A 25,372-nucleotide genomic window follows, 5' to 3' on the forward strand; every position below is an offset into this window, starting at 1 on the left:
AAAATGTGCCTCATCACTGAAGATGATTTACTTCGAAAATTGGTCATTCACTGTCACCATTTGCTGCCACCATTCTGACCATTGACGACGCTTGAAATGGTCAAGAGACTTTAGTTCTTGACTCAATTGCGCCTTGTAAGCGTGTAAATGGAAATCTTTATGCATAATGGTCATCAACGACGAGCGTGAGAGGTGTAATTGTTGGGCACGACGACGAGTTGATGTGGACGGCTCTTCAACCAGACTATCGCGAACAGCAGCAATATTTTCTGCAGTACGAGCTGTACGAGCATGCACTGGTGCTTTCACATCTTCTACAGACCCGGTTTGCTCAAACTTTTGCATAATTTTTCCGATTGTACGCACATTTGGACGATTAAATTGACCGAAAAATTCACGAAGTGCGTGATATGCATTTTGATTTGAACGCCCGTTTGCATAATAAGCCTGAACAACTTTAACGCGTTGCTCGATTGTGTATCTTTCCATGGTTCAAATTGAGTCAATCTGAAATTGAAAAATGTCAAATTAAATGCAGAAAAGACTTGCCGTTTAGATGTGGTTCACATTCAACATCGGCCCTTAAAAACAATTCTTTTTTTTCGAAATTTTACAGGTATCCCCTTAAAATTTTGCCATCGATTTATGTAGAGTTATACGAATAATTGTATTACTTACACTGTGACATCTATTCCTGGGCCATATAATAGTTCTTCAGCCGTCATAGCAGCTTCCAAAATATCGATTTGCTGGTGCCTACGTAGCATCATTCTACCTTCTCGAGTGTTATCGTTAGCGCGCTTATCTGCCACTTTCATACGTGCAGCATTCATTTTTTCAACATACGAACACTCCGGAGCGCCCGAGCGCCCTTTGTTAATTGTTGAATAACTCGAAAAGTATTTGTCGGAATCGCTTCAAATTTTTACACAATATTTTTAAGATATTATACTTTAAGAAAATGAAAAACAAAAATCCAATTTTTTGAAAACTCTGACTACCCCTAACCCCCTAAAGAGTTACTGTTAATGGATATCGTCATGAAATTTGGCACACCATTAAAGAGCTGGTGGTAATTTCTGCGTACACATTTATTTATAAAAAAAATTATTTTTGGATTATGACACTCTTGGTGCAAATGAGCGATACATTTTTACAAATAAGCTAAAGTTTTTCATATTTAATTTATTTCCCTAATTTTAAGTCAATCCTGTGACTTTACATAAAATAAAACTAAAGCGCACAGTTTTTTGTTTTTTTGCTATATTTTTAATAATTTAGCCTGTTAGTTATAAAAGAAACACAAAAAGCAATTTAGCAACTAATAGATGTTCGATTTCACAATTTTACTTGGCATACTTGGAATAAGTACATACACGTATATGTATATCCTCTATACTGTTGTTAAATTCCTATTGTATGTATGTATGAATGTATATTTACATATATATATGTATATTACTCATGTATACCACAACGGTGCATATAACAAATTTGTATATTTACTTGGTTATATTTTATAAAAACACTTATGTATGTACATACATAATGCATATGGAAGAATATTATTTATATTAGATTGTTATAGTATACCTTAATAATGTATGTACATTTTAAATAAAACTGTTGGAATAAGATCTCGGTGTTTTAATCTCAGGTATTTTATGCAAAAAACAAACTTCTATACCATTTTGTTTTTTTTTAATTTTTGTAATAATTATTATTTGTTTCTTTTTTTTTAATACGTTCACATTTGGTAGATTCACATACAAGATGAGATCCAAAATAAAAAATACTGGCGTCTTAAAATGTTTTTGATGGCGCCATCTTTTTAATGAGTTAGTGCGTTGGAGTTACATCCCAAGCTGACTTACAGTGAAAGCTTGGGGACACTCGGTTCAGTGGAACCGAAGTATTGAGTCTAAGGTGTCAGTATGTTTGTGTCATCGGTACAAAAATGAGTTTCGAGCAAAGAGCGAATACCAAATTGTGTTTTAAAATCGGTAAAACGTTTACCGAAACATTTCAATCGATGAAAAAAGTCTATGGCGATGATTGTCTATTTCGTGCCAGAGTTCATGGAGGGTTTACACGTTTCAGGGATAATTGTGATGACATAAATGACAATGAACATGCGGGCTGCACAAAATCAGTAATCACCAAAAACCCCATCGAAATTATTCGTGAATTTATCGAAAAGGAACCGAAATCATCGTTAAAATTCATGGAATCGGAGTTAAATATCTTCAAATCATCGATTTATCGCATTTTAATTGATCATTTGGGCTTACGAAAGGTCTGTGCACGTTTCATTTCGCACAAGTTGACTGAGGACCAAAAATTGCTCAGAATTCAACATTCGAAAGCACTCATTAAAGAGGCGAGAAAAGATGAGAACTTCCCTTACAACTGTTACATTGTAACTGGTGATGAAACGCGGTGTTTCCAACATGAACTAGCCGTCAAAGTGCCGAATGAAAAGCCCCAGACGAGCCACCACCCATAAAATCGAGTTTGGAGAATCCAAAAATTAAATCGATTACCATTTGTTTTTACGATTTTTTCCGCGAAAGGAAAACGTTTTGCTACGGATGCATCCATAGACTTGTACCGGCATCCTGAAGGACATTCCGGTCAATGACCTGGAACACTCTTTCGAAAAGCTTTTAGATAGCGCAAAACAGTGTATCGAGGCCAGAGGACACTATTTTAAGGCAGTGAGTTGTACCAGTTTTATGAAGTATAACTATACTCGCTAGCTGCGAATCTTGCTCGATAACTTTGTTGTTGCTTTCATAGGTCGATTGGTCATGTCATAATCATAAATAGCTGATATTGAAGTAGAATTAATGGCATTTGCATTTGATCATAAAAACAGGGATAATTTTCCACTAAGTCAATAGATTTTCGTCGTTCATTTCAAATATTAAAATTTTTATCGCAAATATCAAATCAAACGTCATGAATTTCACAGTTGCTTACGGTTATGGGGAAAACCAAATTCAATAGATACATACGGCTACGGTTATGGCTATGGCGTTATGGTACGACGTCTATAATCGTTTATAGTGATGCCCATATGTTTGATCACAGCAGCTGGTTGCCATTGGTAAGGTATGGCACATCTTAGTACAGCTTTAAAGCGCCTTATTCTTGTTCATAAAGCACTAGAAACTGCCAAGCACAAGAGCGCTCGCACGGCAGTCGGTTCTACGTAACCGGAACGACACGGATTTATATCCGGCCAAAGACTGCTACTTCAGCAGCATTCACCGTATATTTATGGGGAACGTTTATGCTGCTAAAACAACTTACCACACACTATTTTAAATCGTGATTTCACAATTTAACGCGCGGCACTAAGGGGTTATATACAGGTAGAGGGCCGAAAAAAAGCAAATTTTCCAGATTTTTTTCTGAGAAAACTTTTAAATTTATTGATCTAAAAATTTGTATACATATTGGGTTATTTTTTAGCTGTATTTTAAGACTTAGTATTAGTAAAAAATATTCATTTGGAAAGGAGCTACAGCTGATCTCCGGGAGCTCCTCAAAAAAGACGTTTTGCGTTGGTCACTATATCTCTGAACTGGATACTCTGAAATTAAAAAACCAAACAGATTTCGTTAAAGTAATGTCAAATCTTGTAATTAATCGAAGGGATAAGCAAAATAGATTTTTTGGACAAAATGGCAGTCCCTTAAAAAAACAAATCGATTTTTAGCCAAAATTTCGGCCTTAAATTGTTTATAAAAAATAAAAATATTTATCGGTGAGAAAAAATCTTCGATTAATTATTAAAAAATATATTTAAGAAGCTCGTGTTAAAATTAGAGACTAATCGGTTTAGCCGTTTTCGAGTAATGTTCGTCACCGACTTTGAAAACACCATTTTGAGAAAAATTCGTTTAAAATTGGAAAAGCACTAAAATTTCAGAAAAAATGTGAACAAACTCAGAAGTTTACTGCTTGGCTTAGCTGCTTATACTGACTACCACTCTTAAATATTTTCCTGTTTGGGGAGAGAAAAATAAAAATTTACCTTTCAGGTATAAAAAAGCAATAACACACTGTTGCTTTACGCATCTAAATACATTAGAGCGAACATTTACAATAGACAGGTGCATAAAAGGGACAGCGTTCCAGGTAAGTGCGGCGGCCTTTACTTTCAATCACTTTGAAACGCCTTTTCAAATTTGCGTGTAACTTCGAAAATATTCACCGGAACGATATTAAATTTTCTGTGTGCATTCTTAAATATATGTACATTAAGCAAAAACAACAAATATAAAAAAATCGATTTTTTGAAAATTCTAACTGTATAACCCCTTCATTTTTATTACCAAGCCATTCACTGAATATTTCCAACCAAAAAACTGCTTTTCCTTTGGTTGTTTATCTGCAGCGCTGACGTCTACGGTCGTTAAAATGTTGGTCCTGGCACAACTACGTTCTGGATACTGTAGCAGGTTAAACTCCTACTTATCCAGAATCGACCCCGACATACCAAACACATGTCCGGCATGTGAAGGTACCCCGCACGACACTAACCACCTCTTCACATGCCCCCTCAAACCGACTCATCTAACCCCCCTCTCCCTTTGGACCCAACCTGTCGAAACAGCATGTTTCCTGGGCCTACCCTTAGATGAGCTAGACGAAGACGAACGATGATATGCCTACACTGACAGGGCTACCTATGCTGTTAACAACAACAACAACAACGGTCGTTAAAATCGCGAAAAATGAAGTAGCGCCGGTTTTCGAAAGGCGCTGCCTTTTATATTCGGTACACCGTAGACTTGTCCTACAATTTTGCGGCAGTGTTTTCCTTCTGCAGGTTTTAGTTGAATTTTTAAGATTTTTTTTAGGCTTGATGAAATTATTTTAGAATGAGCTCTGAAGAAATGTAAAAGTATTTCATTATTTATTTTTATATTATTTAAATTTTTTATGTTATAGAAAAATAAGATTTAAACTACCCTAAGCAATATTTACAGATTTGCCAAAGAATCTGGAAAGTTCTCACAGGACTTACTACCTTTGTCTCTGTCTCTATTCTCCCCTATCTCTTTCTCTGATTCTTTTCTCCTTTCCTCGTTGACTATTAACCCTCTTTTCAGAGCTCTAAATACCAAGTCCTTTTTAGCCTGAGTGTTTTAGGAGCCACCAAATCTCTTGGTGCTCCTTGGCTCAACCTATTCAAATTTCAATTTCAAGCCTAAGTAATACGAAGACGTTCTGCCTTATCGTGAATTCCATGTGAGCAAATATTGCCATAACTTGCACTACAATACAGGAATAAATTTTCCCATTTTGACCTTTTTTTGTATTGAAGTTTATGGCCAATTGATCTAACATGCAGAAAGAGCTCGAAATTTTTAAGCCACGGGCCACAATAATAAATTATTTTAGAGATGCCAGATCGAACAAGCTGGAATAACGTTCCCTCCTTATACCTGTTGCCATATATCCAAAGTAGTTGTAGCATTTATATAAATACATTATCTTCTTCAAAATTCTCAGAAAAGAAAGACAAAAAGAAATTACGGTAAAAACTAAGTTTTAAATATTTTTCAAGATCATTAATTAACATGCTTGTATTGACATTATTTTATTAGGTAATTTGTATTCAAGGGCTTATCCTAAACATATATACATACTTTATTATGTACGTATGTATGTATGTATATATATTTTATAGTCAAGTAATTCTAACTCACTATTACTAGTACGTACACATACCAGGATTCCACCATAGTAATTTTTCCTTGCATGGCCTTTTTATAATAAGCAAGTAAAACAGATTGCAATAAAATTTATTTAAGTTTAATTGATTTAAATGTAACTTTTCCATTTCCTTGGCTTCTAATGACTCTTTGCATGAACGTAATAGTATTGTGGAATACTTAAGAAAAATCATTGTGAATAAGTTACACTCCCTATTTAGCGAAACTATTAAATTTCTAAAACCTGCGTTGGCGCAGTATTTACTTCCTGAAAATTTTCCAATGCTTCCACTTCGATTGGTTCCATTTTGATGCCCACACCTTTGCGTTCGTGAGTCATTTTGTGGTTGCGCAACTTATAGGCCTGCTGAAAACCTTTGCCACAAATATCACAACTAGATAGAAGAAAGCATTATTAGGCATGTTAAAAATTGCACATATTAAACTTACACATGCGGTTTCTCGCCCGTGTGTATCATCTTATGGAATTTAAGCGTGTTTGTATACGTAAATGATTTTCCGCAAACATCGCACACGTATGGTCGTTCATTGGTATGAATACTGTATGAAAAAGCATAAAACATACATACATATCTGCAAATATGCATCAATAATTACTACGTACCGATGGTGTTTATTACGAGTGGAGAGATCAGCAAACGCTGCTGGACAATAGCTGCACTTGTAGGGCCGATTTCCAGTGTGGGTATTCATATGACGCGTCAATTGTTGTGTCTGTGCGAAACAATGCCCACAAATTCTAGAAAAGACGTATTTAGAAATTTAAAACGTGATAATACTATGCATAAATATATTTTGGTCCAAGTAGTAGTACTTACTCGCACTCGTGTGGTTTTATGCCCTTATGTAACTTTATGTGCTCGGTCAGGCGGCCTTGTGAGGGGTAGATGTTGCCGCAAATATCGCAAATATACGATGTAGGTTTGACCTTTTTTGGTTTGGGCCCACGCTTTACGGGTGAACTTTTCTCTTTTTTTATTCCTGCCGATTGTCGATTTTCTGACTGTTTTGATGTTGATGCTGCATTTTTTCTTAAATTCTTTGGAGGTCTTCCTCTACCACGCTTCGGCATTTCTTCTTTAGCTGGTGTGTACTCTTCATCATCATCCGAATATTTGAATTCCTCAGTCTCTTCAAGATACTCAGCTCCTTCGAATATGGTTGAGGCTGACCGCTGTAAATAATATTGAATTCAACATTTAGATAATATCTACTTGCATACACACTGTCATGGATTGAGAAGTCCTGCATCAGCTGTAAATTTACTTGCAGTATATTTACTAAATGTGCATTTTAATTGCATTTAAGGATTTTTTTTTTTTTTTTGCTTTGTGGAAATAAACCAGTCATGAGATTGCCACTCATGTTGATATTATAACAGCATAAACATACGCCCTAAATGTTTGGTGAATGCTGCTGCAGTGACACTTCTTGAACGGATATAAATCCGAATCGTTCCGACATCGTAGAACCGACTATCGTGGGAACGACATAATTTGCCTCGCATGCTCGCATTTCCTTTCGGACACTTGCGGGATTGTAGGCTGTTTATTTCCAAACTTTGCCTAAGCATATAATAATTACAATGCTAGTGAATATACAGCTGATACTCAACTCCAATCTATGACCCAACATCAAATTCTAGCTGATGCTGCACAATTACTGGCGGAAAGGAAATCAATCGCAACTCGTTTAAACACATATCTTGAACTTAATCAATTCTTACATCAATTGTATCGAATTCCTCAAACTCCTCTGCATCCTCATCGATTGGAACGTATATGTCTAAAACTTCTACCCCCTCTGAATCGGAGAACTCTTGTTTGATGTCGGTATCTGGTTCCACTTTCAAAGCAATCTCCTCCACTTCATCGCCTTCAATAGGTACATAGTCTTGTACTTCGTCCTCTATGTGAGTTTCCACCACAGCAGGCGCTATGAATCTACTAAGGTGTTTATGTGAGCGCTGGCAAGTAACGCGAAACTTGTACGCCACGCGTAAATATTTTAGACATCTGCTGCATATTTTATCCGGGTAATGATCGAAACGTTTTATCTGCAATTAAACACTAAGCTACTAATAACTGCCAAAACAAATAAAACAACACGGCTGCTCCGCGCGCGATAAATACGTACTGGTACACCTCCACACTCCAAAATCATGTGCGTCATATCTTTTTCATCCTCCTTATCGAATATAGTCATCATCGCTTCATCCGGCTGCTTCAGACAAACCCGGCAAACAATCCATTTTTCGGTTAAACTAGTCTTCATAATTTTATATTTACTATTTGGTTGCTTGTTGTGTGCCAATGCACCCAATAAAACTTTGTTTTCAAGAAAATTTTACAATACGAGAACGCTGTGACGCGATGCCAGTTTGATTTTTCACGCGCTGACAAACAAATGGCAGCCGATGACACTGTCCGAGCGATTTCGGGTACAGTTGGCAGCGCATATACAGGGTTGCTTGTCACATCAAACCTAAAAGTAAAATAGTACTAAAAACAAAACCCAAACAAGTTTGCACTTTTTCGCCATTTTTCTGCATATGCGTGAAATTCGGTTTCATAAAATTTAGTTTAAAAAAATAGCTAATACCCCTTTAACTACATATAAAACGAGAGCAGAGATTTCTGACACGAGTTATGCTTACACCGACCATTTCTTTTTCAGTACTCACTTTGAAATTAAAATTGAAGACGGATAAAATTTGGTATTGTTTATTTGAAAAAAAAAAAAAAATGGAATATTAGTGTCCATAATTATACAATTAACAATAACTGGCAATAAACTCAACCCGGCCTTCTTTGAGATCGGTGATTGATGATTGATTGAATGATTTTAACCCTCCTTAAAACGTACTATACAAATTTCTGACGAAATATTTATTTATTTTCATTATGTATGAATACGCTCATGGGTTCTTCTGTGGTGTGATTGCGAAAATTTTTTACCGCAATATTTGCAACTAGAAAGATAAAACTTTTTAAAAAAATTGTTACACATTTACTTTAAGTTATATACTTGTATGGTTTCTCTCCTGTATGAGACATAACATGGACCTTCAAAACGTTTGAATATGAAAAGGCTTTCCCGCAAGTCTCACAAACATATGGCCGCTCCTGTGTATGAATACTATATATAAAATTAGAGAAATATAGTTGATAAAGAACATAAAGTTTATCTTAATTTAACGCACCGTTGGTGTTTGATACACGTAGATGGATCCGCAAAGCTAGCCTCACAAAATTTGCATTTAAAAGGCCGATTGCCTGTATGCGAATTCATATGACGGGTTAGTTGTGGCGTCTGAGCAAATCGTTTATGGCATATTCTATTCACAAATATACAAAGTTTAAATTCGATGCCCAAATATTTACAGAAATATATTCAACTACTTACTCGCATTCATGTGGCTTCTCTTTCGTGTGTATCCTTAGATGTAACGTTAATTTTGCCTTTTCACTGTAAACATTACCGCAATAGCTACATATATAATTATTTGATGACTTCTTTGGCCACTGCTTGGGTGAATCGCCCACATCCTTTGATTTAGCTTTTTGTAAGCTTCTTTTAAGATCTGTAATTTTTTTACAGCTCCGTGTAACTTGAGCTTTTAGTGACACTACTTTAGTACTAACTCCAAGGTCTCCTTCCGAATGTTCAGTGGTTTTTTGTAGCTCCCTTTTAGACTTCTCTAAGTGTGTTTCATCATAAAAGAATTTATTAAGAGTCCCATCCGAACTAAGTGTTTCTTCGTGTTTCAAGACCTCAAACTGTGAGTTTGAGTAGTATGACAGTTCGTCGGAATGGCCTGTAGAGTTGTCCTCAAGGAAGTCGATGCGATCGTTTTCAAGGTCCACAAACTTCAAAATAACAGTATAAAATAATAAATTACTTGAAAATATTAGATTAACGTTACATAAATATATATATTAATAAAAAACTGAACTGGATTTAACGGCCAATTCCACTAACTTCCTTAGGAAAAATTGGCAACGCCTAATTAACAATTGCTCCCAATGGCAACGCCAATTTAAATTTTTTTGCATAGGCTATTACAAAATAAGGCAAATATATAATTCTAATTTTAACATACCTCGCCAACATTTGATTCCAGAATATGATCATCACCTTCTTCACAATCTTCACCCACATCCTCTATTACCTCAAACACATAACTATCGATTGTATCTCCTTCATCCTTTTGACGTTCTTCATGCAATACTAATGATTTTTCAGACCGTGCTGTTTCATTCAGTTGCTCTGAATAATCTGTTTTGTTTAAAACTTCTACTAATGTGTTACTTTTGTCGCTTTTAACTATTGGTTCTCTTTCATTGAGTTCCATCAAATCCTGCCACTGCTTTGCCGATCGCTGACAAAGTTTACGGAACTTTTTGGCCGCATTTAGCAGCAACAAGCATTTATCACATATCCGGTTGGGACACGTCTTTGATCCGCTCAGCTAAATTGCAAAATAGACAATTATTTGTAATTATATACTTTATTCCAAGAATACGAACTATGATTGAACCATATTCAGCTATTTGTTCTGCCAAGCCCGTTTTAATGGCCTCCGTGCCAAATATGGGAGACATCTCGTTGTCGGAAGTTTTTAAACAAATCCGACAAATAATCCATTTAGTATCATATGGCTCTTCCATTCCTTTTTTTGTTTTAATTAGCGCGCGCACTGAAAATTAAATATTGTTTTCCCCTCTTGGCCAATATAAAATAGTTGGCAATGAATTGTACGGCGACTTTCGTTGCCAATGTTTCTTTTAGTTATTTGCTTTCATCCAACTTTTCCCACTCTGAGTACAGTTGTTATTGTTTTAAACGCAGAGTTGCAACTTCTTATTATCTCCAAATACATTTAAAATACGTTCACATATGCAGTAATTAGCAATAAATCCAAAAATTGTATCTACCCGTTCATATATGGCAGATTAACCTCAAAATTGACAATTTGCTGTCAATACTGATTTGAAAAGTTTTTTACATAGGAATTGTTTTAGTGGAATATTTTGTAGTCCTTGGTTTGTTTAATTATTATCAACGATATGAAGAAAAGACAAGGAGGGGGAATAGCTAATTAATAATTGGTAAACGGCGTTTACTGGGGTGGCAAAAAAGTATGGCTGCAACTATATTACATTTTATATTAAGCAATAACAGTTCAAAGCGTTTAGGGGCACACATTTTTTCCTGTAATATGAATGCATAGCTAATAATACCAAACAAGCATTTTATTAGAATTATGTCTACAAATCTGTTTTCTTTGCCGGCATCTATTTTATTAGTTTTTACATTGACGTTTCTCTTTGCATTCGTAAAAATAATTCTCTATAACACAGAAAACACAGGATAGTGTGTAAAAAAGTATGGTAATAATCTAGGATTATTTTATAATCTCAGATTTCGGGAGAGAAGTTTTGTATGGGTAATTTCGCCATTTAATTACGAGTTGGGAGTTAATCACGAAAAAGTGGATAATCTACCTTAGAATCGCGTAGAATTAACGTATAATCAAATAGCTGTATTTTAATATTTTATTTTATTCTGTTATATAATTCTCATATTACTCATTTAAAGTATACCAGTAACATAGAACCGCTGAGAGACACTTTTAGCATTTTTGACGTTTACAAACCATTGACTCTCAAACTCTTCGTGATTTGACAACCGATGACGCCAATACAGCAACTTAATGAACCTTAGCTTACGGTTTACTTGTTTGTGAATATTCACTTTATGGATTGGTAATATTGCGATTTTCGAATTTGTGGTTTTTAAATCAAGCAAAAAAAAAAACAAAAAAATGAAGTGCCGCTTGCTAAATGGTAAAATCAAGAGTTACAACTATACCTTCAAATGCATTTTTTTGTTTCCTTCTTTTCTGGGCAAACGGATATATATCTGACTAAGGAATATAATCGTAGTTTCTTTACGCTGCCCGTAGGATACACAAAATTGAGCAAAACTTATCCCGTAGAAAACAACTGCGTTCTTTTAGTTACATATTTACACAATACATCGGTTTGTGTGTGTTTATGTTTGGTTGTATCGACACAATGTTGCCATTGATATATTTGCATACACACTTTTTCGCACATCCGCGTTATCAGTTACAATTTTTAATTGCATAATAAACCAAACCCAAAAACCAACAAATGCAAATAGTTCATTTATCTATAATAAACATTTTTAAACATTGGTTTTTAAGTAATTTTAATATAACTTTAAATTTTTCTAGGTTTATTTTGTAAATAATTTCGAAATGTACTGTCTGGCAACACTGTGTGGTGAGAGAGCAATCAGCTGGCACGATTCTATGGAACTATCTAAAATCCTACGATGAAATCTACGATACTACGAAACGGAAGGGTGGTGAGAATTCATCTACATGGGGCTCTCATTAGTTTCATCGTGACAGCTGTTACGGCCCTGCGTTTACGTTGGTGACTGTGAGCACATTTAATCCCTCTGGCAACTGCTTTGTATTTCTCATTATTTTGACAGTCGCTTCTGCTGTTTTTTAAACAAAAAAAAAAAAAGAAACTCATAAATTTTGCGATTGTCCATATATATACATTTCTACCAATTAAATTATTTATATGTTCAATGATGGATATAAAGCTGGAAGTAGATACACTGTCAATGTGTCGCATCTGTCTTCAAAGCAGTGAAGAAGGCGAAGAAATGGCATCTATTTTCGACCAAGATACAGACTCAGTTTGTCTATACGAGAAAATTGAATGCTGCGGAGGCATAAAGGCAAATACAACATGTAAACATTTACAAAAAGGTTTTAAATAATTAAATTCATTCTACAGATTCTCACGGAACCAGAGCTCCCGACGCGTATCTGCAAAAAGTGCAATGCTTTCCTAACTATAGCTCACAAATTTCGTATTATATGCAAAAATTCAGACGATTATCTACGCGAATTTGTATGCAAATCTTCTGAGATTTACGAAGATGAAGACAACAACTCCGAGTACTTAATGGAATACAGCCCCAAAGGAAGTGTTGTACAAGTGGTAGACCAAACAGTTCACAATATAGAGGAGGCGCAAAATGAAATCGACTATGAAGAAGTGGCGGTGTACTCAGAAATGTGGATGCAGGACGGAGAAAATGAAGATGATTTGATCGTCGAAGATCATGGCGATAGCCCCCAACATTGTCCAAATATTCAGCAACAGAAACCAAACCCCAGCCCCTCAAAGAAAACGCTAGGTATCACGTCAGACGGCGCGGCGGTTATACGTGTACGAAATGAAAAACAACTAAATAAAGAGAAACAAATCCATATCTGTGACATATGCGGAAATGTGTATCCCCGGAAATATGCGCTGGAAGCACATATGAGACGTCACCGCAACGAGCGGCCTTACGAATGCGAGTAAGCTATGTATAGATTTCCTGCACTTAGTTTGATTTGTAAAGAATTTTAAATGCATGTCTTTAATATTTATTTGACTTCTAGAATCTGTTCACAATCGTTTCATCTTAATTTCCAACTTACACGACATATACGAAAACACACTGGAGTACGACCATATGCGTGTCAGTACTGCAAACGCACATTTGCTGATCGCTCCACAATGCTGAAGCATGAGAGGTAAAGGACTTTAAATATAATTATAGTTAACCACTCATTGGTATTTTGCAATAGAATACACCGAAATGAGCGACCGTACACCTGCGATGTCTGTGGCAAAAGTTTCACTTATTCCAGTGTTTTAAAAGTGCACACGCTGACGCACACGGGAGAAAAACCTTTCATGTACGTATTAATAAGTTACACATAAATATATCAGAGCCGTCAGATATTTTTTAATTACATTCAACTGAAAATCAGATTTACCGAAGCTCCCTTTCAGCAGCAATACTCGAAAATATACGGGGAATGTTTTATAGTATACAAAAACATTATGTCGAAATGTGACGAACGTAAAGTTCATTTATCGGTTATTAACGTGTTTTCGGCACCTTATTTGAATTTGCAGTGTGATGCCGGAAACAACTTACATTAAAGCGTCAACTTCTTTTACAATATTTTGGCCCTAAGGCAGGCGTTGTTAAAAATGTTTAAATCAACGCTTGGTTTTAAACATGCACAATACTATTTGTAAAGTAGGAAGTGCTTTACTCAGTTTAGTTAATATCTGTAGATTCTTAGCTATTACATGCCCCACCAACAGGCCAGTCGGAATCAATTAAAAAAAAGTCTGGCGACTCTGTTCTTTATGCAATTTGCTTAATCAAGTTCAGTTCATTGGAGATTGTATTTGATGGATTTATATATTTGAATTACATTTTTATTTGATGGTAATTACATCTACTATTTTACACATGATTAATACGCGCCTATATATCGTTACCAAAATGCACAACGGTCCTAACCAAGATATTTGATTTTACAGAAACAAAAATTTATAAAACGAACGAAGCCATTTCCTATTGTTTTTATTAGCTATAATATCGATATTTTTTGATACTTTAAAATAACTTTGTGGTGTATTTTATTGTTGTATAGGCTACCGGAACTTGTAGAATAAAGCTGTATCGAGAAAATACTGCTACCCTTGTTCATTTTCGTGACGATATACATATTTGTTTTTGTACATACATATTAAGAAATTTACACACAATACATACGAATTTTATTTAATGGTTGCAATTTTTTAAAACCGAAATGAAAACCCAGTATTAATTATAATTTTTCAATCTTAATTTCGAACAGTTGTGGCATTTGTGGGAAACGCTTCTCACGTGCTCATCACCTTCGAGCGCACCTGGAGACACTGTTGCATCAAAATGATCCCCGCTCCAAAGTACTGCTGAAGCAAATTAAACGTGAAGAGGATTTGGGCGATGCGTGAGAACGGCATAATGCAGACAACACGGGAATTGTGTGACTCCAATACATTTAACAGCATTTTAGGCCTTCGATTCGCTATTAAGTATATATTCTTTTCGGTAAAATACACGTTCATAAAACTAAAACTAAAAACGAAGTATTTTATAATTTCCATGCCACGAAAAATAGTTTCAAGCTGTTGCAATGAATGTTTCTAAGAGTGCACTAAAGAAGCATTTCTCTCATATTCTCTTTGTAAAAGTAAATAAAAATATATATGATCAAATTCACATACTAAGCATATTAATAAAGAATCCGTTGTATACGTAGTGACTCACAGCTTATTCGATGCAGGTAATACTTTTTTAGAAAAAAGAAAATTAGTCGATGTTTATTAAATTTAATTTAAAAAAATGTATACCACCTGTACTGAGATATGTACGTACTGTTTACCACTGCAGAAAGAACAATAACGAAACAAAGCTTGCTGAAAAAATATAGAAACCAATAGTTTTCTCATCAAAATATGCTCACAGCTTAAATGATACCGTGTATTTTATATTTTCTCTGAGAATGCAATAACGGTGAAATGTATTTTTTTCTTTTTTCATTTAGCTTAGCGTCTTAAGTCATTCTCAAAAAAATTTTGTAAAGAAAAGTTGAAAAAAATTAAAATTTTTTAAATGGGAAAACGGACCTCACTTGAAAAAGGGAAGACGTTATTCGTCATTGTAAAGAGGGCAAAAGCCAACGTAAAATTGCAGAAATTAGTTTCTCAACTGTCCAGCACATTATAGAACGGTTTCGCCATGAAAACAGGATAGAAGATAAGGGCAGATCTGTGCCAAATAAAATATTTAATGATGCAGATAAGAGGTGGATTGTTCGCAAAGTTAAAGAAAACCCCGATTTAAGCGCTCAAAAATTAACGAACGAAATCGAATAATACTTAGGCAAGATCTGTAACCCGAAAACTGTTCGTAAAGTTCTGCGCGAAGAAAATTTTCAAGGAAAGACTGCCCGAAATAAGCCGTTGATTAATGCTCGTAATAGAAGGCAAAAAATAAGTTTTGTAGACAACATTGTTCAGCATTTCGTTCCGGAAGTCCGTTGTTTTTGCGGATGAAAGCAAATTTAACTTTTTCAGTTTAGATGGGAAGTCCTGCGTTTGGAGAAAACCAAACACCGCGCTTCAACCATGTAATTTGCGCCCTACAGTTAAACACGGCGGGGGCAGTGTCCTATTCGAGATTCGTTTAGGTTCTACCAAGACAACGATCCCAAGCATACATCTAGTATTATAAAAACTTGGCTTATCTGGAACTGCCCACATGTAGTACAGACAACTGCACAGAGTCCAGATATAAACGTTATAGAGAATTTGTGGCCAGTGCGGGAAAATGAAATAAGAAACCACAATATTTCTAATGCTTCTGATCTGAAACGGGCACTACAGGAAGAATGGGATAAAATTAATTCCGATTATACAGCAAAACTTGTAGAATCTATGAATTACCGATTAAAGGCTGTTCTGAATCAAAAGGGATACCACACTAAGTATTAGCCGTAATCATGAAATCGAAATATTAATGTTTATGTTTTTTGAATACTTTTAATTTAGTGCATAATTTAAGCTGTGACTTCAAAACTGTAACTGAATTATTTTAATTTGCATTTCTTTCTTATGAAGAAACATTTGTTGTTATTAAATAAAACATGGTATTTAACAATAAAAAAGTATACGATTTTTTCTGTAATGGAAATACCATAACATATATTTGATATTTTAATATTTTTTTTTTTTATGTGCATCAAATAAGCTGTGAGTCACTGTATATTGTATGAAAAACAATTAAGCAATTCATCAGAACAATAGACAAAGACGTTGGGAGTAAAAGGAGTAACAATTTACTAAGAAGTGAATCCAAAGAAATTAAATCAAATACACTTCCCAAGTACGATTATTTATTAACTAAAAATTAAATAACAAAATATTCGCGTTAGTTTAGTTTTCTATTAGTTTCACGTAAATGTATTGATTAAAGTCTAATAATAGACGAGCAAAATGATCTGGAGAATTGGAAGGTTGGAGTCATCATTTACATACACTTTCCCTTTGATTTGTTTTTGAAAATTTCCAACAACTTTTCTTAATATAAGTGAATTTATTTCTTTTTTTTTTACCCAATTGCTGTTACTTTGTTGAAGATATTCTTAATTTGTTATCATTTAAAACCCAAATTATTTGTTTAAAATTTTCATAATTTCACTGTTGTTGTTTATATTTTTTTTGTTTTGATTTGCACAGCAAAAAAGAACACTGTTGTGAAGCGCCGAAGACGACATGACGACGACGAGCAATTTACTTGCACAACATGCGCATTTTATCTTTGATTAAATTTCTAAGTTCTGTAACCATCAGTTCATGCGACTCTTTGAATATGGACGCAACGTCGCCGATGAGCGTTGCTTCGACTTCTGGTTTAAGCGACATATCCGCCATAAAAGAGTTTAGTTCACGCGGCAACGTCGGTGTCTTCCAGTTAACTACAAATAAAAAATATTTATTTTAATACACATACAGTGATAAGTATAACACATTTCACAACGTACCAATGGCAGTTTCACAGCTTTGAAATTGTTTTTTCAAACTACGCATTAATTCAACCACTAATTGGCTACGCTCTTTTTCATGGATAACATTCACATCGCTATTCTCCTGTCCCGTCTTTTTCCGTGGCTTAGCCTTACCCGGCTGTTGCATTTTCTCATGAATCAACGACAATACGAAAGCGTATAACGATAGTATCTGGAAAATAATTGAAAAATTGAAATTAATTGATAAGACATCATTCTGGTTGCTGTTAATAAATGCATACCTCTACACACGCCGCCACTTTGCTCTGCCATTCGCGTCGCCGCCAAAGCCCATCGGCCGCTGCGTCACTTTCCGCAATGACATGTGCACAAAGTTGCACAATTTTCGTCGCATTGTCGCTAACTATTTTACACTGCATTGGTAGATTACCGGCACCAGTATACAGATCCAGTATGAGCTGTGCCAACGCACTAAAGAACTCTTCATACGGCACTTCAAGCAAAAGATGCAGTCGAGTTGGGAGGAGATTGACTAGATAGCGATTCGACAATGGCTTATAATTCATAAGACGCAGGCGCTTAAATAGACCAGTCCATGATTCACGAAGCAACTCGATCGTTTCGGTTTCCTTAATAATTTCCACGTCGCTGTTGTTACACTGACTATTGCTTTTGCTGTTAGCTGTTGTTTGATTCGCCTTTTTGTTGGTAATGCTTCCATCGGTTTTTTGCTTTTCATTTGTTGCATTAGCTGGATCCAAATTTGGTTTCTGGTAGAAAATGTCAACAAATGATGCTACCAACCGCAGTAAAAGCTGACGTATTTGTAACACTTCCACTTCCTGATTGAACGATTCTTTGCGCTCCTCATCGACATCAAGCAAATGCACCGGGTCCCATCGTATTAGTGCGCCCAAGTCTCGATTGTCGGACAATTCATGCCATGAAATACGATCATCTGCAGGTTCAATGCTCATAGCGGTGTACGTTGCTATATTCTGTCGTACATTGCCATACAGCATTACAAGATCACACAATTGCGCCTCTATAGAGGTGCTCACATAATGAATGCTGTTGGTAAGACGCTCCTTAAAATTCATGAATTCTTCCAATTTGGAAAATGTACAGAACCGATATGTTAATGTTATATATTCCAACCGCTCTTTGTAGCTATTGGTGAAAAATTTCAGTGTTGCATCGAAAACATTGCGAGCCATAGAGAAGCGACTGCACAATGGCAAAAGGTTGCAATGAATGTAACTCATCGAGTCGAGTTGTATCTGTTTAATGTCCAAGTAATCGTACATTTCTTGTGCACCCAACATGCAACCAAACATGTGATAAATCTTTAGACTAAGCAGTTTCACATGAAAATTACTGGTGCTATTACGAAGCACATACTGTAATAGGCACAGTGCCTCAAAAATTCTATCTGATTTTTGTTCTCTCAAACTAACATCGTACATTACATTTGCAGCCAACAGCGCATAGGGGTCGGATGGGCCCATATCGGTATGCAACAAATTTTTGCCAAAAGTACTAAGGCCATGCTCGTAGTGTAATTTCAGTGCCGTATAAAATGCAAGTAAGTGTTCTGTTTGTAAGTCCAAATGTGAGCCACAAATTCTTGAAATCTGTAAAGCACAAATGTGCTTTTGCATTTGTTCTTTCTGAAATGTACCAAATTATTTTATCGAATACAAATTAGTATTAGTTTCGAACTTACATTCTGTGGCAATTTCGTGGAGCTGATTCCACTTTCCAGTAGTAACTTGCTAGATAACTGTTGGCGTGTGTCCATGCTAATAGAAGTTAAAAAGAGCGCAATGTCGTGTGTGCAACATGGCTTATCGCCAAACAAGCGAAAATATTCAGTAATCAACTCCAAGAAGTCGCCAAGTAGCGCTTCTGCATCCATGCCATGTGCACGCATACGTTTGTGGAGCTCCAAACGCGCCAAATACGGACCACGTACCTTCCGCTCAGCGGCCTCCATCATCTGAAATGTGAGAATAACGGTATTAATCTACAATTAACAATATGAATTAAACAATAAAATATATATAACTAGCGCTTACAACCTGTATTTGGTGTTTAGCCGAGCTCCTCCTCCAATTTGTGATGTGCGTCTTGATTTTTTTCCACAAATGGAGGGACATACAATATTACGCCGCCTACGAACGGCAGATGGTTTTTTATAGAGTTTTTTTATGGCAGAACTACACGCGATGGTCGCCATTGTCTGCCTAGGCTATTAGAAACAACTTTTTCTATCATTTGGCGTTTCGTGCCCGCAGAATCGAATGCACTCTCGAATGGTACTTACGCACCCACCCATTCGGCTACGGCGTCAACAATTAACAATATTAATTATACAATTAACAAACCTGGCATAGAAAATCGTGGCACTCATCCAATGTATTTAATGCGTTCGTGTCTTTCCCATCGTCAGATTTCTCTGTTGGCGAGTCGTCTGGACTTTCCTTCAGTAACTCAAAACAGCTTAGCAGGTAGTCCTGATAGTAGTCCCAACGGTCATGTCTGATATAGAAAATTAAGGTATACAATTCTAAATTAACAACTTAAATTGATTGTGGTTGAGGTTTAATAAAATTGATTTTGTATTTTATAATTTTTTGTTAATTGCACCTTAACTTACTCATCTTTCAATAAATCTTTTAGTAGTGTATTGGTCTCCTGCCACATTTTCAACTGCTTTAGCAAATCGATTTTCATATAAACGGGAGCACCTGGATACAATTTTTCACATAGCGCTCCACTAAGAAATTCCAAAGCCTCTTTATACTTTTCTTGCAGCTTTAAGATATGCAAATAAAGAAAAACCTCTTGCTCCGATTCAAGTTTGTTTTCATTGATCATTTTTTCAACCATACGCTGGGCAAGTGCTAAATAAATTTTTGTTTTCTCCGGAAACTTGCTTTCGGGCCCTCGTATTCCCTAAAAGCGCAGCATATTAAGAAAATTTATAATTACAAACCAATTTCACACAAATCTATATTTATATATTTTGTGTACCTGTAGAACAACACTCATCACGGCCCAAAAATAATAGGCGGTCTTTGGCTGTGCCTTATACAATTGCAGCGCAACCGATTGCTGCGATTTAAAATCCTCCAGGCGTACATGGGATATAAAGAGATGCGCCAGTAGCTCCTCATTGCCGGGTGATTGTTTCACCGCATTATTATACAAATATACAATTTTGTCCACTGCAATTGGAAACAGTTTACATTTTTAAATATTTCATTATTTATTACAAATAAAATAGTCAATTAAATACTTGTAAATAATTATGTTAACGTAATGTAAGAAAACGATTGTAATAAATTATTCCTCTTTTTTATTTTGGCAAATTAGTTTATGTGCAGAATAGTCGTGTGCCACGGCTAGCGGCAACTAACGCGCCCACATGAATTTTGCGGTTTGCTTGATATGATTTTGTGCATAAAATATTCAGTGCATGTAAAATTTGGCTTAGGTGGCCGCAGTCAAAATGTCAACATTTTAAATTTAATGAGTGTACAAAATGGTTGCAGGCTGTTAATTGCTGTGAAAGCTACATACGAAAATATGAGGCTCTTTAGTTTTGAGTAAAATATTATATATTTAAATTTTGGTAGAAATTTAGTATACAATTTTTTATTAAATTTAATAAGTTTACTCTTTAATATTACCAATATTTAGTGGGACCACCTAAGTTTTCACATTGGACTTTTACAAATTATATTTAGGCATTTTGAAATTGAAAGTTTAAATATCTTTTTGCAAATTAGAATATAATGTCGTCTGAAATATAAAAAAATCCTTATTATACAACGGGGGAGTAAATACAAACATATGGTTTTGTTTATGTAATCTAAAAGAATTTCGTAAAGTTTAATAACTTCCAAATAGCTACGCATAAAAAAGAAATTACCGGCCAAATGGCGTTCCCACGACAGTCGGTTCTACGTAACCGCATTGACCCGTATTTATATTCGGCCAAGGACTGTCACTTCAGCAGCATTCCCCGTATATGTATGGGGAATGCTTATGCTGCTACAACAACAACAACCGGCCAAATGGATGTAACAGCGCAGGTTTTGTTTGAATATTGTTTAAGCTTGATTGATATGATGTTCAAATGGGTATTTAAATTAAAGTTTTCAAATAAATGTTGCCATAACATATTTGCCGTGCATTAAGAATTATAAAAAATGATATCTTCGACTTCAGATACATAGCACTGGCAACACAATGAACCCTAGTGGGTAATCCCATTATAAGTGAGAACTTTTTCTTACAGATCAGCTAGCACTACCTAACCTAACCTATGTCATACATAATTAATTTTTTTATTGTATTTGACTTTATATACTTTATTTGAATTATGTTAAAAATATTTGTAAAATTTGCAAATCAGTTTTGGGACTTAATGGTTATTTATTGCTGATCCGCAATTTCCCTACAGGGTATTTCTATTATATCCATTATAATTCTCTATGCACGTTTAATGCCCGCTGTCCAATTTCGTTTGCTTTGTACGCACTTTCGGTTTTCCTGCAGGGTATTTATGCATTTATATTTTTACATTTGCCGAATATATATATTATATCTATTATTGTACGTTTTCTGCAGTCTAATTTCATTTGCTTCGTACGTATTTTTGAAACATATGTATATATATATATAATGGAGTGTGCACCTACAACTGCCCGCAAAAGAAACTTACGTTGTTCCAATTCTTTGTAGCAGAAAGACAGCACCTGCAATGTTGGATCGTCTACCGGCTTCTCACTACTCACAGTCTTTAACATGATTTGGCTCTCTTCATATCGTCCCAGCCGCAGTAGAGCCAATGCTTTTAAAGCACGAGCGCACCACATATTTGGATGTTTTTTAAGTAGTTTTTCGGTCTCTTGAAGAGCCTTGCGATTATTGCCAACTTCCAGACTATCTAAGAACGTGAAAGAAAACAAAATAAATGCATTTGTTGATGTTAATTTCTGCAGATTTTGTTCAAAATATAATATCTCATGTAGGTTTACGGACAATATTAAACCAAATTGTAATATTTTATTATCCCGAGATTTGTATTCACAAGTGCATACATGCACATGCTTTCACATGCACGTGCCCCCTCACTTACCGTAAATTGGCCGTAATCGTCTCTCAAAGACTGTGGCATCTTGCACGTGCTGAGACATGTCTTCCGATAACGGTTGCTTTGATTTTTTATTTTTCAAATGCTACACAATATTATATAGTTTACTTCAATTACTTTTTTACGGACACCTACTCACACTTCTTGCTTTAGTGTGCACCAGTACTTTTTACGCAAAGTACTACTACCGTTTAAACTTCTCAAAAACTAGCCAAAAATAATTATTTTTTAAAATTTCCAAAGTTTTAGTTATTTTTAGGAGACTTCTTTTGTTTAAAACTTATTTTTCTCCTCGATAATCTACACATTTGCCGCTACCATCGCATGAAATATTTTCTTGAGACAATCTCTTTAGCCTTGGCTTCGGTTATATGTCGCACACTAAATACTTCAAGCGTTGAATGGTTGGGAACTATTTTTTAGTCATAAAGTTAATTTTTTCACATAAATGTTAACAAAAATTAGATTTTTTAAGTTAATTGTCGCACCTTGCGAAAATAAAACGAGCATACGGCAAAAATTGCAAGTAAAGCATAAAAGATAAATGTCAGATATAGAAAGGCATCTAAAGGTATGTGCGATTTACGAACAGTGCTGCCAATTCATCCATATATTTTATAAAGTTTTATTTTTTTTTGGCAACTTACGAAAGATGCTTAATTTTTTTTCTGCGTAGTATAAATTTTATACATTACAAAAAGTTGAAATTGATATGATTTCTTTTATTTTAATTTTTATGCAAATTTCATTTTAAAATTGGGTCTATCGAAAATATTCAAATATTCTGGGTCAAATAAGCCTATAGAAAAATGCTTTAAACGAACTGTTACTGTGTTACAATATATGTACATTTGTACATATACATACCGTTTAGATGAAATTTAATAAAAATGAAAAGACAAATATATTTTCTTGGAAACTGTTAAAAAATCAAAGAATCAAGGTTAAAAAAGTAAGAGAGTAAAATGTAAGACTTTAATCGCAATCCCGATGCGCACACCACAGTAGCATAAAGTAAAGAACAATAAAGAATGTGAAAAGATTTTACTAGGAGTTTTTCAATTATATTTGAGGGGTCCATACACCACACTGAAGAATGATATAATATAAAATTGCTACTTTCTAAGGACCGTAAACAAAAAAAAAAAAAAATAAGAGTAAGCGAAGGCACGCTGTTTTGCCAACGAAAGTAAAAAACAAAAACATTTGATTGATATTGTATTATCGCTCGTGCTGTTAGAAAGAAGTAACTTGTAAACAAAGGTTTATTTATTTTCTGCTTTGCAGTCACTCAGTTGTTGAGTTTACCAAAAAAAATATTAGCGGAAAACGACACCTTATTTTAATGTGTACTGCAACGGCATTCAAGCGATATCAAGGGATTGTGCCACTGGATTGATCGTGTTGTGACTGTACCAAGGCGAATTTATTAAGGTGACAGCATTCACCCAGCTGAATTTTTCACCGTAGGTATGGCTTATGTCAAAATGATATGCTTTGTTTGTATGTATTGGTATGTTTACATTCGTATGTTTACATTTGCTTGCTGATTTTGACGTGATGGTTGCACCAAACGCAACAACAAATACATGTAGGGTTTTACTTATATGTGTTTGCTGTCACCTGTAATAAATTCGCCTTGGACTGTACCAGCTGCTGGTGCAATATCAAAACAAGTTTCAAAAGGCCTCTTCTTTTCGTCAAGCGTTAGCAAGTGGCAAATAGATGAAGCAACTGGTATAAATGGACATATATTGGCAACGCATGAGTGCAGCAGCCTTAAATTACATGTGTTTGTAAGGCAGTGCGTTATACCAGTCAAATGCGCTGTAATCATACTCGCGGCGAATCTTACTCGATAACTTTGTTTTTGCTTTCGCATGTAAAATTTTCGTCAAGTTAATTGAGCATAAAGATAGCGAGCGGGAAATGGAAAATAGAGGAGACCTATTATTAGTACTTAATTGGCATAAAATTTGGGCTATATTCTCTATGTAAGTCCGTCGTTAAGTCTGTTTAATGCATGGTGGAAAGCATTTTAAAGGTACGGGCAATATCAGACCGTTAATCGGCTCTCAGTGATTTCAAAGGAATTAGCTAATTTGCTGACGTAACCGGGCTTATGACAACAGTTTGTTTACGAGAGAGGCCGGCTAAAACTGAAATGGTTAGTGATATACGAAAAAATCAACACAGCCACGGTTCGAGTTACTCGTTTGCCGCCTGAACTGAGAATCAAGGAAGATAAGATTGCACCTTCCGAATTCGCTGTAATATCACATCTTCAAATAAACAAACAAAAGGGGGGAAAATTATGCTTTTATGAAGAGGAAAAGTAAAGTACGCACACACACACATTTCCTTGCCCTGGGGTCATTCACAAAAGTTCATTAGTTCGTTTAATTTCATCATCATCATTTGGCGCTACAGCTCTGTGTGAGCTTTGACCTGCTGCACAAAATGTTTCCATTTGACCAGATCTTTGGCTGTTTCCCTCCAATTGGTGGCCTTGAGTTTCATTATGTCGTCTTCTAGTTCGTCAAACCATCTTGATCTTGGTCTGCCTCTTGATTTCGTTGCAAATGTTTTAGCGTCAATTACTTTTCGTAAAGCTCTCGTGGGGTCCATTCTCATGGTATGGTCTAGCCATTTAAGTCTTTGAGCTTTGATGAACCGCACACGATTTTTCCCTCTTATAAGTTGGTCCAGTTCATGGTTCCATCTTATAAAATCACAATGTTACCAAGCCTTTCATTGATTATTTACAAACAAGTAACTTCTCTTCCGTTTGTTTCGTTTGACGAGTCGACGTCCCTAGTTGTAAAAATCACGAAAAATAATGTAGTGGTTCTTGGAAGGCGACATCCTCTATATTCTGTATATCATAACATTTTCATTCGTCATTCCTTTTTTTTGTTCATTAAATTCGTAAATATTTACGAACGTCAATAGAATGAATTCAATTATATTGTTTGTTAACTGTAC

The 25,372-nt window shown here is 35.3% G+C and overlaps 4 protein-coding genes across 4 annotated transcripts; 1 reads left to right on the forward strand and 3 right to left on the reverse strand.

The window, feature by feature from the left end:
* Window positions 1–5,813: 5,813 nt before the first annotated feature.
* LOC129253163 (zinc finger protein 12-like) lies at window positions 5,814–8,165 on the reverse strand. Its single transcript, XM_054891431.1, has 6 exons — window positions 7,887–8,165; window positions 7,477–7,806; window positions 6,569–6,924; window positions 6,355–6,489; window positions 6,180–6,290; window positions 5,814–6,124 (listed from the first exon to the last, which is right to left on the reverse strand). Exons 1-6 carry the CDS (start codon window positions 8,022–8,024, stop codon window positions 5,959–5,961), a joined length of 1,236 nt encoding a protein of 411 aa, XP_054747406.1. The 5' UTR covers window positions 8,025–8,165; the 3' UTR covers window positions 5,814–5,958.
* Window positions 8,166–8,595: 430 nt separating this feature from the next.
* LOC129253162 (zinc finger protein 248-like) lies at window positions 8,596–10,554 on the reverse strand. Its single transcript, XM_054891430.1, has 6 exons — window positions 10,280–10,554; window positions 9,853–10,221; window positions 9,156–9,619; window positions 8,953–9,087; window positions 8,778–8,888; window positions 8,596–8,721 (listed from the first exon to the last, which is right to left on the reverse strand). Exons 1-6 carry the CDS (start codon window positions 10,418–10,420, stop codon window positions 8,652–8,654), a joined length of 1,290 nt encoding a protein of 429 aa, XP_054747405.1. The 5' UTR covers window positions 10,421–10,554; the 3' UTR covers window positions 8,596–8,651.
* A 1,713-nt stretch (window positions 10,555–12,267) lies between these two features.
* On the forward strand, window positions 12,268–14,915 carry LOC129253407 (zinc finger protein interacting with ribonucleoprotein K). The gene is made up of 5 exons (XM_054891770.1): window positions 12,268–12,533; window positions 12,593–13,164; window positions 13,249–13,383; window positions 13,438–13,548; window positions 14,509–14,915. Exons 1-5 carry the CDS (start codon window positions 12,381–12,383, stop codon window positions 14,645–14,647), a joined length of 1,110 nt encoding a protein of 369 aa, XP_054747745.1. The 5' UTR covers window positions 12,268–12,380; the 3' UTR covers window positions 14,648–14,915.
* A 1,653-nt stretch (window positions 14,916–16,568) lies between these two features.
* On the reverse strand, window positions 16,569–22,902 carry LOC129248163 (phagocyte signaling-impaired protein). Its single transcript, XM_054887623.1, has 9 exons — window positions 22,373–22,902; window positions 21,956–22,180; window positions 20,260–20,453; window positions 19,883–20,181; window positions 19,611–19,764; window positions 18,950–19,222; window positions 17,505–18,893; window positions 17,239–17,434; window positions 16,569–17,172 (listed from the first exon to the last, which is right to left on the reverse strand). Exons 1-9 carry the CDS (start codon window positions 22,428–22,430, stop codon window positions 16,988–16,990), a joined length of 2,973 nt encoding a protein of 990 aa, XP_054743598.1. The 5' UTR covers window positions 22,431–22,902; the 3' UTR covers window positions 16,569–16,987.
* Window positions 22,903–25,372: the final 2,470 nt, after the last annotated feature.

The sequence above is a fragment of the Anastrepha obliqua genome, chromosome 1, assembly GCF_027943255.1.
Source record: "Anastrepha obliqua isolate idAnaObli1 chromosome 1, idAnaObli1_1.0, whole genome shotgun sequence".
In the NCBI taxonomy this organism is placed as follows: Eukaryota; Metazoa; Arthropoda; class Insecta; order Diptera; family Tephritidae; genus Anastrepha; species Anastrepha obliqua.

Excerpts from the sequence above, each read along its gene's own strand:
- LOC129253162 (XM_054891430.1), bottom strand. The coding sequence starts at position 10,420 with ATGGAAGAGCCATATGATACTAAATGGATTATTTGTCGGATTTGTTTA. Across the intron at positions 9,620-9,852 it reads TGGAATCAAATGTTGGCGAG|TTTGTGGACCTTGAAAACGA; the intron begins GTATGTTAAAAT and ends GTTATTTTGAAG. Across the intron at positions 9,088-9,155 it reads GAGAAGCCACATGAATGCGA|AATATGCCATAAACGATTTG; the intron begins GTAAGTAGTTGA and ends ATTTGTGAATAG.
- LOC129248163 (XM_054887623.1), bottom strand. The coding sequence starts at position 22,430 with ATGTCTCAGCACGTGCAAGATGCCACAGTCTTTGAGAGACGATTACGG. Across the intron at positions 19,765-19,882 it reads AAAGATTTATTGAAAGATGA|ACATGACCGTTGGGACTACT; the intron begins GTAAGTTAAGGT and ends TTTCTATATCAG. Across the intron at positions 17,173-17,238 it reads AAGCTGTGAAACTGCCATTG|TTAACTGGAAGACACCGACG; the intron begins GTACGTTGTGAA and ends TTTTATTTGTAG.
- LOC129253407 (XM_054891770.1), top strand. The coding sequence starts at position 12,381 with ATGATGGATATAAAGCTGGAAGTAGATACACTGTCAATGTGTCGCATC. Across the intron at positions 12,534-12,592 it reads AATGCTGCGGAGGCATAAAG|ATTCTCACGGAACCAGAGCT; the intron begins GCAAATACAACA and ends TTCATTCTACAG. Across the intron at positions 13,384-13,437 it reads ACAATGCTGAAGCATGAGAG|AATACACCGAAATGAGCGAC; the intron begins GTAAAGGACTTT and ends ATTTTGCAATAG.
- LOC129253163 (XM_054891431.1), bottom strand. The coding sequence starts at position 8,024 with ATGAAGACTAGTTTAACCGAAAAATGGATTGTTTGCCGGGTTTGTCTG. Across the intron at positions 6,490-6,568 it reads ATAAAACCACACGAGTGCGA|AATTTGTGGGCATTGTTTCG; the intron begins GTAAGTACTACT and ends CGTCTTTTCTAG. Across the intron at positions 6,291-6,354 it reads ACTCGTAATAAACACCATCG|TATTCATACCAATGAACGAC; the intron begins GTACGTAGTAAT and ends TTTTTCATACAG.